This window comes from Microcaecilia unicolor, chromosome 5 (genome assembly GCF_901765095.1).
Source record: "Microcaecilia unicolor chromosome 5, aMicUni1.1, whole genome shotgun sequence".
Lineage (NCBI taxonomy): Eukaryota > Metazoa > Chordata > Amphibia > Gymnophiona > Siphonopidae > Microcaecilia > Microcaecilia unicolor.
In genome coordinates this window covers 159192184-159205057 of record NC_044035.1, presented here as the reverse complement: position 1 = coordinate 159205057, position 12874 = coordinate 159192184, and the positions used below count along the sequence as shown (strand labels likewise).

The window sequence follows — 12874 nt, the reverse complement described above, 5'->3', positions numbered from 1 at the left end:
TCTCTTTATGCACCCAAGCATCCTTCTGGCTTTGGCCGTCGCTTTTTCTACCTGTTTGAAAGCTTTAAGGTCGTCAGACACAATCACTCCCAAGTCCCGCTCTTCCTTCGCACACTGAAGCATTACACCCCCTATACTGTACCGTTCCCCAGTGGCGTACCAAGGGGGGGCGGTGGGGGCGGTCCGCCCCGGGTGCCAGTGGGTGGGGGGTGCTCTGCTCCCGCCGCCTCCCGTGGCCGTTCCCGCGGCGCTGCACATTTAAAAAAAACGGCGAAGCAGCGTCGCAGGCAGCGCCTCATGCCCTGCTTGTAAAAAAAAAATCAAATTTCCTTCCTTCTCCTCCTCATCTTGACGTCGACTCGGGCCTTCCAATCAATTTGATTGGAAGGCCCGAGTCGACGTCAAGACGAGGAGAAGGAAGGAAATTTGATTTTTTTTTTTTTACAAGCAGGGCACGAGGCGCTGCCGCGACGCTGCTTCGCCAGTGGGGAAGGAGAGGGTGAAAGGGACTCGGGTGGGGGTGTTCAGAGGGGAGAAGGGGACTGGGGTGGGGGTCTCAGACAGGGGAGGGAGAAGGGACTGGGGTGGGGATCTCAGACAGGGGAAGGGGAGGGGAGAAGGGGACTGGGGTGGGGGTGTTCAGAGGGGAGAAGGGGACTGGGGTGGGGATCTCAGACAGGGGAGGGGGACAGGAGAAGGGGACTGGGGATCTCAGACAGGGGAGAAGGGGACTGGGGTGGGGGTGTTCAGAGGGGAAAAGGGGGGAAGGGAGAAGGGGACTGGGGTGGGGGTCTCCGATGGGGGAAGGGGAGGGGAGAAGGGGACTGGGGTGGGGGTGTTCAGAGGGGAAAAGGGGAAGGGAGAAGGGGACTGGGGTGGGGGTCTCAGATGGGGGAAGGGGAGGGGAGAAGGGGACTGGGGTGGGGGTGTTCAGAGGGGAGAAGGGGACTGGGGAGGGGATCTCAGACAGGGGAGGGGGACAGGAGAAGGGGACTGGGGATCTCAGACAGGGGAGAAGGGGACTGGGGTGGGGGTGTTCAGAGGGGAAAAGGGGAGGGGAGAAGGGGACTGGGGTGGGGGGGTTCAGAGGGGAGAAGGGGACTGGGGTGGGGATCTCAGACAGGGGAGGGGGAGAGGAGAAGGGGACTGGGGTGGGGATCTCAGACAGGGAGAAGGAGACTGGGGTGGGGGTGTTCAGTGGGGAAAAGGGGAGGAGAGAAGGGGACTGGGGTGGGGATCTGAGACAGGGGAGGGGAGAAGGGGACTGGGGTGGGGGTGTTCAGAGGAGAGAAGGGGACTGGGGTGGGGGTCTCAGACAGGGGAGGGAAGAAGGGGACTGTGGTGGTGGTCTCAGACAGGAGAAGGGGAGGGGAGAAGGGGACTGGGGTGGGGGTGTTCAGAGGGGAGAAGGGGGCTGGAACTGGGGGCTGAAAAAAGGGGCAGAGAGAGTGAGGGGACAGATCCTAGATGGAAGGGGGAGCGAGAGGGAGGGCAGACCCTGGATGGATGGGAGAGGGAGGGTAAATGGTGGATTGAAGGGGCAGAGAGAAAGGGCAGGCAGTGGATGGAAGGGACGGCAGAGAGGGCTGACACTGGATGGCAGAGAGAGAGAGTGAAGACAGATGCTGGATGGAAGGAAGACGGTGAAAAGAAGATGAGGAAAGCAGAAACCAGAGACAACAAACTGTAAATAAAATATATTTTTATTTTTTTGCTTTAGGATAAAGTATTGTAGATATGTTAAATGTTTATAATAGAACATGTAAATAAGGTAATCTTTTTATTGGACTAATTTTAATACATTTTGACTAACTTTCGGAGAACAAAACCCCCTTCCTCAGGTCAGGATAGGATACTGTAACAGCACTATACTGTACTGACCCGAGGACGGAGGTTTGGCCTCTGAAAGCTAAATGTATTAGTCCAATAAAATGGTATTATTTTACTTTCTATATTTCTTTTATTTCTATTTGTTAATTTGTAAAGTGGTGATTGGTACTTGTTAGTTTTTTTCAAATTTACATCTGCTGTCTTTATATTTTGCACAGTACTAGGGGACAGTTTCTGTTTCTGTGGTGTTGCATTGTATGCAGAGTCTGGCATTGGGGGTTCAGTTTAATTTTTGTCTAAATAGAAAGTTTATGATTACTTATTCTATAGTGGATTAGGGTGTATCTGTGTTTGTGAAAAAGACATGGCTTTCAGTTTGCATTGACTGTGCAGGATCTACGATCTGTACTATTCTGTCTGGTTTCATTTTACAATAGGTGAATTGATGTTCTAGTGCTCACTCTAGTGTTTAAGATGCTTTCCTTTTCCTTGTGTGACTCGTAGAAATGACTGCTTATGGTATGGTAGAATTGCTCTATAGGTCCTGAGTGTTTTGTATTCTCAGCATGCCTAGTACTGGATTTGGGGGGGGGGGTGTTAAAAAATGACCGGCCCCGGGTGTCAACTACCCTAGGTATGACACTGCCGTTCCCTCAGATTTTTGCTACCCAAGTGCATGACCCTGCATTTTTTTAGATTAAACCTTAGTTGCCATATATCAGTCCATTCCTCTAGCTTCGCTAGGTCCTTCCTCATGTCATGCATAGAAAGATGTAATTGTGGAACAAGTATGCAAGGCCAATAAAGTTTACTTTAGTTTCAGGTGACTAGCCTCGCCCAGAACATGAAGAGAATAACCCATCCTATACACCACATGCCTAGTGCTTAAGAGAAACAGATCATCTCAAACAGAGAAGAGAAGGACCTTCAGAGCATGGGAACCCTTACAGTAATGGCCACATGTTAAAGGGGAAATTAGTGCGTGGCCATTACAAAAAAATATAGCAAGATGGCCATTTTACCGCAACACTAAAATGGCTGCAGCATGCAGAAAACCCATGTGCTGACACCATCGCCGGCTCCTTTGTAGTACATCTTGTTAAAAGTGCCCCTAGTTGTGTTGGCTGCATGTATTTAATTTTACCATTTCATGAATTAATCAAGATTATTTGCATCATCTAGCTTAGCAACTATTATTTGAAATTTGCTTATGTTATTTGTCATAATATTAATATATTATTATCTTGTGAAAAGAGGTACCTCTAGTCACAGCCCCAGAAATAAGGTAAAGCTCTCCACCATTACTTGTTTGTAATGTTGTAGTATATGGAAAATTTCCAGCTAATTCTTGCAAAGCCTTGATTCTAATTTACAGAACAGATTGTCAAAATGTTATAATTGTGAAAAAAGGCTCTTCAGCATCAAATAACCCTTTAACTTTCCCCTCAAATGGGTTTCAAATGCATTCACATTTCACTTTTAAACACATCCATTCAAATGCATTTGACGTTAAGCGGAATTCTATTTCAATTAACTTGACAGTTACCAAGGCACTATACCATTATTTGTGATTTTTCCTTTTGCCTGCTAGGTACCGAAATCTTCCTCTCTAACAGCAGTGTCCTCCGAACTGGGAATGCGAGCCACGAGGTCTCCAAGGAAAATTTCACTTTCTCGCTCTACTACCAACACTCGACCCCAGTGGCGGCCATGTTCATTCTGGCCTACATCTTCATCTTCCTCATGTGCATGGTTGGCAATATGCTAGTATGCTTCATCGTGCTGAAGAACAGGCAGATGCGGACTGTCACCAACATATTCATCCTGAACCTGGCCATCAGTGACTTGCTAGTGGGCATTTTCTGCATGCCGACCACACTAGTGGATAACTTGATCACAGGTGAGAGAGCTTTACCTTTGTGCCACCTAAAGACTAACAATATAATCCCAATATATACATAAAAATATATAAATATGTAGGAAAGCAAGGACTCTCACAAGAATGTTAAGCCATCAATACAGCCTGTTTAAGACTGTAATTTGAGCTTTTATTTAGTATAAACACTGAGCCCCCTCCTTGTGCTTGTAAGCACTGAATATATACATAAGTGAAATCAGCATTGAACCAGTACAAATGTTCAAAATAATATGTTCACTTAATTCAAATCCACAGTTTTGTAAGAGACACTATAAAAAAGCACACATTTTTTAATGTGGTTCTCAAGCTATGCATGTCACATGGTTCACATAGAGGGGCATTTTCGAAAGGGGCGTCCAAGTTGCAATTTGGATGTCCTTGCAAAAAGTCCAAATCTAGAGGTGGGGAAACCCGTATTTTTGAAACAAGATGGACGTCCATCTTTCGTTTTGAAAATACTGTCAGGGACGTCCAAATCCTTAAATTTCACCATCCCTAGATTTGGACATCCCTAGACATGGACGTTTCTGACTTTCGATGATGTTCAAACCAAAGATGTCCATGTCAAAAAAGGCCATTTGGTCGTAGGAGGAGCCAGCATTTGTAGTGCACTGGTCCCCCTGACATGCCAGGACACCAGCTGGGCACCCTAGGGGTACTGCAGTGGACTTCGTAAATTGCTCCCAGGTACATAGCTCCTTTACCTTGTGTGCTGAGTCCCCCAACCCCCCCCCCCCAAAAAAAAAAAACTCACTACCCACAACTGTACACCACTACCATAGCCCTTATGGGTGAAGGGGGCACCTAGATATGGGTACGGTGGGTTTGTGGTGAGTTTTGGAGGGGTCTCTGTTTCTTCCACAAATGTAACAGGTAGGGGGGATGGGTCTGGGTCCACCTGTCTGAAGTGCACTACAGTACTCACTAAAACTGCTCCAGGGACCTGCATGCGCTGTCATGGACCTGAGTATGACATATTCGGCTGGCACAACATATTTTTAAAGATGTTTTTTGAGGGTGGGAGGGGGTTAGTGACCACTGGGGGAGTAACGGGAGGTCATCCCCAATTCTCTCCGGTGGTCACCTGGTCATTTCGGGCACCTTTTTGTGCCTTAGTCGTAAGAAAAACAGGTCCAGGTGAAAACATCCAAGTGTTCGTCAGGGACATCCTTGTTTTTTTCGATTATGGGTCAAAGACATCCAAGTGTTAGGTACGGCCAAGTCCCGCCTTTGCTACGCCTCCGACATGCCCCCTTGAACTTTGGCCATCGTTGCGACAGAGTACAGTTGGAGACGTCCTAAATCTAGCTTCGATTATACCGATTTGGACGTCCCTGGGAGAAGGAAATCCATCTCCCGATTTATGTTGAAAGATGGACATCCTTCTGTTTTGAAAATGAGCCCAATAGGCACCATTTACACCTGCCATTGACATGGGATAAATAGTCACACTTGGACTTGGGTGTGCCCACGCTGAATTACTTTAGTATCCTAAAATGACATCTTGGTGCCCAGATACCTTTATAGAATTGGTGCCCAGCCTTCAGCAGTACAGCCTCAATTATCTGATGTAAACAGGACCGACCCGTTGTTGGATAAGTACATCATCAGATAATATGGAAAACGCTGCATAAACCCCTCAAGGCATAACCAAGGGCACAGAGTTCCTGATTTTCAAAAATTGTTCTTAAAAAAAAAAAAATTAGTAGAAATAAATGTGATGACGTCACGGGGGGGGGGGGGGGTTTGTCGGATATGCCAGATGGTCAGATTAACGAAGGTCGGATAATTGACATTGACTGTACTGTAGAGGCACTAGTTTGTAGAGCTGCCTCCTATGTGTGTTATTTATCTCTCCTAACTGAAATGTTCTGAAAACAAGTCTTCATAGTCCAACTAGAATTGCACATGTTATGGAAGACCATGTGAACTTTTAGCCAGATTGAAGGAGATCAATTTTCAGTCACTTTACCTGGACAAATACCTTTTAAAGCTGCTTTCATTGTGCCTGATTTCCTATGCATGAGCTTCATTATCTTGTCCTGACATGCAAAGTCATTCTGATGACAATGATCTTTAAGAGAAAAAGGCAGGGAAGCTGCATGGAAAATACTAGGTCCATGAAATCAGTGTGATCTAAGATGAAGAAGCCAAAGCTGTCTACCCACAATTCTCTGTCCATACCATCTCATTTGCATAGTCATTTGAATATTCAACCTGGTTTAAAATAAAAAAAACCTCAGAAATTACACCCAGAATAAACAGTACATCTTAAAGATTATGATCATACTCCAGCCACCTTGATGGGTAGACTGGATGGACTATGCAGGTCTTTATCTGCTGGTATTTACTATGAGGGGCATTTTAATATGACATCTAAGTCCAACTTTGGATGTTTTGCTAAAAACGTCCAAAATTCAAGTGGGGAATATAGCCATTTTCAAAACAGAAAAAACGTCTATCTTTTTTTTTTCCTGAAAATGGCTATTTTCTAGATGTTTTGTGCTCAAAACGTTTATCTTTTTGGTCCATTTTTGAAAAACAAAAGTCCAAGTGCAAAACGTAGAAAATAACGCCATTATTGTGTAGAAGGGACCAGCATTTTTAGTAAACTGGTCCCCCAGACATCCCAGGAGAGCAGTGGGTACCCTAGGGGCAGGGCTTTTTTTGAGGGGGTACATGGGTTGTACTGAAGTACCGGCACCTTTTCCATTGTCTCCTAAAATTGACCTATGGAAACCAAATTTTAATGAAAGAGGGCAGGCTCTACATACCAATTCTGCCTTGTCATAGATTCTGTGACTGATTGCAGGGGACCTGGCCATTGTGGGGTGGGTCCCTCAGTGATCTCCCCACCTCTGAAGGGTGGCCTAGAATTTGAGTACCGGCACCTTTTTGCTAGAAAAAACACACTGCCTAGGGACACTGCAATGGACTTCAAATAAATGTTTCCAGGTACAAATTTTACTGTTGCTCCCTTATCTTGTCTGTGGAGCCTCCCACAACCCACCAAAAACTGACTGCCCCCAACTGTACACCACTAAAATAGCCCTTATGGGTGAAAGGGGCACCTATATGTGGGTACAGTAGGTTTCTGGTGAGTTTGGGAGGGCTCACAGTTTCCACCACAAATGTAATAGGTAGGGGGAGATATAGGCCTGGGTCTACCTGTCTACAGTGTACTGCACTGACCACTAGACTGCAAGCTGCTCTAATAAACCTGGCCATTACATCTAAAGCTGTCATAGAGGCTAGAAAATAATATTTTATTCACATTTTTGGAGGGTGGGAGAGGGGTCAGTGACTACTGGGGGAGTAAGGGGTGGTCATCCCTGATTTCCTCCAGTAGTCATCTGGTCATTTAGGGCACCTTTTTTGCCTTATTCAATCTAAATCAGGCCTAAACCAAAACATTGAAGTTTCAGCCCTAGGCATTTTTTGTTTTGTTCCATTATGGCTGTAAAACATCCAAGTGTTAGGAACGCCCTAATCCTGCCCCTAAAACATCCCTGACAAGCCCCCTTGTGATTTAAACATAATGCAGATGAATTGTGTAGATAAATGTATGCAAAACAGGTTTTGAAAATACTGATTTGGACTTGCTAGATGTTTTTCTCTTTCAAAAATGAGACCTATAGCCACTCAACTTCCTTAAACCTGAAGAAACCAATCTAGTTTGACTAAGCATGAGCATTCTATGGTCCTGTAAAGACTTTATCCTGCCTGGAATATGTGGAAGTGCCATGTAGATAAGAAGGCTGGGACTGATAATGTGCAATGTGTACCAAACCTTAAACCAAATTCTTTACGTTACTACTAGCCTGAGTCCAGCTGCTGATATTAGCACAATATGAGTCTAATGGAGCCCAAGTTTTTAATGAAGATTGAAGCATATGTTGCTTAAGAACCTTCTTATTACACACAGGTGGATCCGCCATTCTATAAAGTTTTAGTTGTGAGTTGTCCTTCCAGTTACATATGATATGATGGAGAGCAACTGCTATCATAGTGTTGAACAGTTTTTGTTGATCATCTGGTATTATAATGTCTGGGTTGGAGGCATGTAAAATTATGGTTTTGTAAGAAATATCCAGATCTCTGGGCAGTTGGTATACTTCTGAAGTAAAAATTCAAAGGGTGGAATTGCATATGTCTGCAGTCTGACAGCTTAGGGGTAATTAGGTAGAGGAAAACAGTTAATTCCTAGCTGAAAATGTCAAACAAGCTAAAATGGCATGTTTCTCTTTTATGACTGATGAAATTAAAAAAAAAGAAAAGCCTAGAATGATGTTTCAGGTGATAAGATCTCGGTCAGAACCTGGTAAAGTAGTGGTCCTTAGAACTGATGGACAGGTGTTTTTTTTAATAAGATTAAGAATTTAAAGGAGAATCTTATTAATGATGATAGAACTCAAGAGCTGGGAGATAGATATAGGGGGGGGGGGGATTAATCAAGGTGCGGTAAAAGTTCGCCTAATTTTTTCTTTATAATAGTCTCTACCATTTTCCCTGGCACCGTCAGGCTCACCGGTCTATAATTTCCAGGATCACCTCTGGAACCCTTTTTAAAAATCGGTGTTAGATTGATCACCCTCCAATCTTCCGGTACCATGCTTGATTTTAAAGATAAATTACATATTACTAACAATAGTTCTGCAAGTTCATTTCTCAATTCTATTAGTACTCTGGATGTATACCAAATGTGCAGGTGTTAACTTACGCAGAAAACACAGCTAAAAGTTGTATTAGAATGCATACTGATGAGCTATGTTAGGTATTCCAGTACACTGCCCACTTTTGACCTGTGCACAAGACAGAAATTTACCGCAAGGGTTTGCAGAGAAGATTCCTTGTCAGTTTTTCACAATTAAGTGCTGGTTTTGTCTTGTTATGGGAGCAGAAGATGGTCCTTGCGAGTTTTAAAGGCAGATAATAAATTTATTTATTTAGACTTGCTCACACCTTTTTCAATAGTAGCTCAATGTGAGTTACATTCATATACACTGGGTATTTCTCTGTCCCTGGAGGGCTCAAAATCTAAGTTTGTATTTGAGGCATTGGAGGGTTAAGTGACTTGCCCAAGATCACAGTTATTCCAGTACACTGCCCACTTTTGACCTGTGCACAAGACAGAAATTTACCAGGAGCGTTGTAGAGAAGATTTCTTGTCAATCTTTCATATTTAAGTGCTGATTTTCTCTTGTGATCAAGCAGAAGGAAACCTGTGCAAGTTTTAAAGGGATGTAGTGAATTTATTTATTTAGATAAGATTTGCTAACACCTTTTTCAGTAGCAGTTCAATGTGGGTTACATTCATATACATGGGGTATTTTTCTGTTTGTGCAGAAGACAGTGCAGAGTTAAGTGACTTGCCCAAGATCACAAGCAGCAGCAGGATTTGAACCTGCCACCGCTGGAATGTGAGACCACTGTTTTAACCACTAGGCCACTCCTCCGTGGACCTGAACAAAACTGAAGGTAAAACCATGCATTGATGCCTTTTCTAATGCGCCTAAATATGAGCCTTTCAAAAATTTCAAGTGCAGACAATTAATTTTTGAAAGTCTCATATTTAGGTGCTGAAGAGCAGGCGCCGATATTCATTGACACTTTCAGTTTTGGTTCAGACATGTGCATAAGAAGCTGTGCTTACTACAAAACCTTGTGTGCATACGTCCGGCATACTTCCCCTATTTTTGCTGCAGATTTGCCACACATAAAATTTGCATATGATCAACATGCTATTACATTCACGGTGGAAGTCATGCACTCAGTCATCCACAGGCAGCTCTACCACGAGCCTTTCTCCATCTCCCTCCAAGTTTGCCAGACTGCAAACTGCCCTGCTTGAGGCTTGAGTTACTGCTGAAGTGGTTTCATTTTATTTCTGACAACTTGTTTTTTGTTGTTTTGATTTAAACCTTGAGGCCCTTTGTGTATTGCGTACCTAGTTATTCTGTTGCAATAACTTATAATCTTGTGTCTCTAATTTGTCAGCTTAATTGAAGGTTAGATGGTTCTGTTATGTATAGTTAAGTGTTATGTATAGTTAAGTTTAGGCAGGGTAACTTTCAGAGCACTGCTTTACCCATGGAAATGAGGTTTTCTACAATTCTCTGCTCTATGTGTGGGTAAAGCTACACATGTACAGCCTGTATGCAAATAACTTTTCTTGAGGAGGAATTATTGAGGTCAGGGAGTTGCATACCAAATAGCAGATATAAATGTGTGCACCTAGTTTTATTATTTGTCCTGTTTATCTGTCTTGAATAGATTGTAAGCTCTGCCAAACAGGAACGGTCTCATACATGTTTTGTGTACAGCGCTGTGGACATCTGGTAGCATTATAGAAATGATAAGTAGTAGTAATAACAGTAGTATCAGTTTTCCTGGTGCATACTTTCAATCCCGCAGCCAGTAGCGTAGCCAGACCTTGGCGAGAGGGGGGTCCAGAGCCCGAGGCAAGGGGGCACATTTTAGACCCCCCCCCGTGCCACCAACCCCCCCCCCCCACCTTTGGATCCCTCCCCCACGCTACCACCCCTCTCCTGCCACTTTCGCACCCACCTCCGCTGCCAGGTACCTTTGCTGGCGGGTGTCCCCAACCCCCGCCAGCCAAAGTCCTCTTCACCGCCGGTGTCTGGCGCGTTTGCTGATCTGTTTCTGAGTCTTGACTCCTGATGTCCTGCACCGTACGTGTATTTCCCAGTGTCCACAAATGCATTTTATCAAAGGCTCCACATTCATTAAGCCTTTTGTAAAATACTTGGGAAACTGTGCACATCCTGACCTGGCCATTCCAATTCCTATGTAGATAAGATATGCAAAATTGGGTTTATAATCTTTCAATAGCTTCACCTACACTGCAGCTATCTACTTCATAACTAAGGGACAACTGCAGAAAACATTCTACAATAGGGTTACTGCACACACCTGGTGAAACCAATAAGCCTCGCAGGTATATATGATTGAAATATGTTGGAGCAATACCATTCAATGCTTTAAAAACCAAATCACCAGCTAGAATTATGGAGTGTCTCCTCTTCCTAAAATAATTTGAAAGGGTAACTATTTCCTATTTGCCTGTACCATTGCACTCATAAAATCATCATCAGTTCTCCTTCAGAGTGAATTCATATTGTATTTTAGGGCTACACGAAGGTGTATAATTGTCTGAGGCTACAAAACAAGAGACAAGATTGCTGGTACCTTTGCCTCTAGCTCTATATGTGGGTGCATATGTATGCTATAGGTGGTCTATTCATGTGACACAGATAGTGTATACATTGAGGGAATATAAGCATGAGAGGAAATGTGCAATAGGAATATGATATTTTATCATTATTTATTTAAAATTTTCTATCCTGTGCTATCTTACCATTCTAGGTGGGCTACAATAAAATGCACATAATAATAAACTTAAAAATCACAAAATTACTTCTAATATAAATAAAAATGCAACATGGTTAAAAGAAAAAGAGAACAACAGGTCAATTAAGCTGAAAAAGCTTTCACGAATAAATGATCTAAGCCGCTTCCTAAATTGTGTAACAGAGGTGAACTGGTGGATTTCTTAAGGGAGTGTGTTCCATAATGTACCATCTTCTATATAAAATATTGAAGAGCAACAACATTCGCATATATTATCTGTGCTCCAGTAAATTAATTTCTGGGAATATTTCTCTCTGGAACACTGTATGATGATGCCCATGAAAATTCTTGCTGTGTAAGTGTAGCCACACTTTCATTAGGGACCTTTCCACAGAGGGAAGGGGTTTCACCTTCAGGGGCTGAAGTGCAAAAGTGACTGCAGTGGAACAACAAAGACTCTGAGCCCAGGCCAAGGCAATAATATTTTCTGTCATGCTATTAAAAAGAGACCTCTGCTCATTGGGCAACTGCTCATATTTGTTAGGAATGTAGAGTCTTCTCCTGAGATAAGTGCCTCACCATTGCTTACCCTCTATGAATGTATAAAATACATATTTTGAAAAGGAAAACTAATAGATATGCACCTTTTGGGACTTTAATTTTATTCACAGATTTGTTATAAGCATGTATCTAAAAATCTGGATTTTATTTTTTATCTATGGTTGAATTGTTGCTAAAGATATTTATTTTGAACTTACGCACATGCATCAAATATCTTGTTTCTTCATCAGACAAGCGAAGGGTAATCCTATAATTGGGTGCATGCAGTTATGTGTGACTTGCACGGCCAAGTGCACTATGCACTTTTCTGTAAAGTAGCATGTACCTGCAAGGTGCTGTACACATGGACAGAGCATAGAAGAGGCATCAATGGGTCTCTAACTTACACACAACATATACTTGCAGATATTTAATCAGCTATCCAGCGATATTTAGTGGGAGATAGCTCCCACTGAAAATTGCCAATTGGCATTTAGCCGACAGCCGGTTTAGTCACCAATATTCAGTGCATCACTGAGAGATTTTATCACTGTGGACATTTGATCACTGGGACATTTCACTTGGTGACATTTGATCACTGCGATATCATCACTGGGGTATTTTATCACTTAATGACATTTCATCACTGGGACACACTATCACTGGAACATTTCATCACTTGGCAACACTTCATCACTGGGACACTCCATCACATGGTGACATTTCATCACTGGGACAGTTCATCACTTGCAACATTTCATCACTGGGATATTTCATCACTTGGCAACATTTCATCACTGGGACACCTCATCATGGGGGCAGTTCATCACTTGGTGACATCTCATCACTGGGCACTTCATCACTTGGTGACATTTCATCACTGGGACGCTTCATCATTGGGACATTTCATCACAGAAACAGATCAGCAAACACGCCGGAGAGTGGCACTGAAGTGGACTTCGGCTGGCGGGGGGACCCCTGCCAGCAAAGGTACCTGGCGGCAGCGGGGGAGAGTCAGCGGTGGCGGGAGGGGGGCCGAAAGTGGCAGGGGGTCAAAAGTAGAGGGGGCCAGGGCTAAATCTGTGGGGGCCCATGCCCCGTGGCCCCACCTAGCTACGCCCCTGCCCGCAGTGCTCACATAATGAGAAGTACGTGTACTTTTAACTAATACAGCCATAGAAAATTATACATGCTTTGTCTGATTCTTTTTTTTTA

General features: G+C 43.6%; 1 protein-coding gene across 1 annotated transcript in view; it reads left to right on the top strand.

Moving 5' to 3' along the window:
* The first annotated feature begins 3525 nt into the window (after nucleotides 1-3525).
* The window catches only part of NPFFR1 (neuropeptide FF receptor 1), an 81476-nt gene continuing 72127 nt past the window's right edge, over nucleotides 3526-12874 (top strand). Inside the window, exon 1 of the mRNA XM_030203503.1 lies at nucleotides 3526-3730. Coding sequence (XP_030059363.1) covers nucleotides 3541-3730 — 190 coding nt within the window. The 5' untranslated portion in view covers nucleotides 3526-3540. The remainder of the gene's footprint in view (nucleotides 3731-12874) is intronic.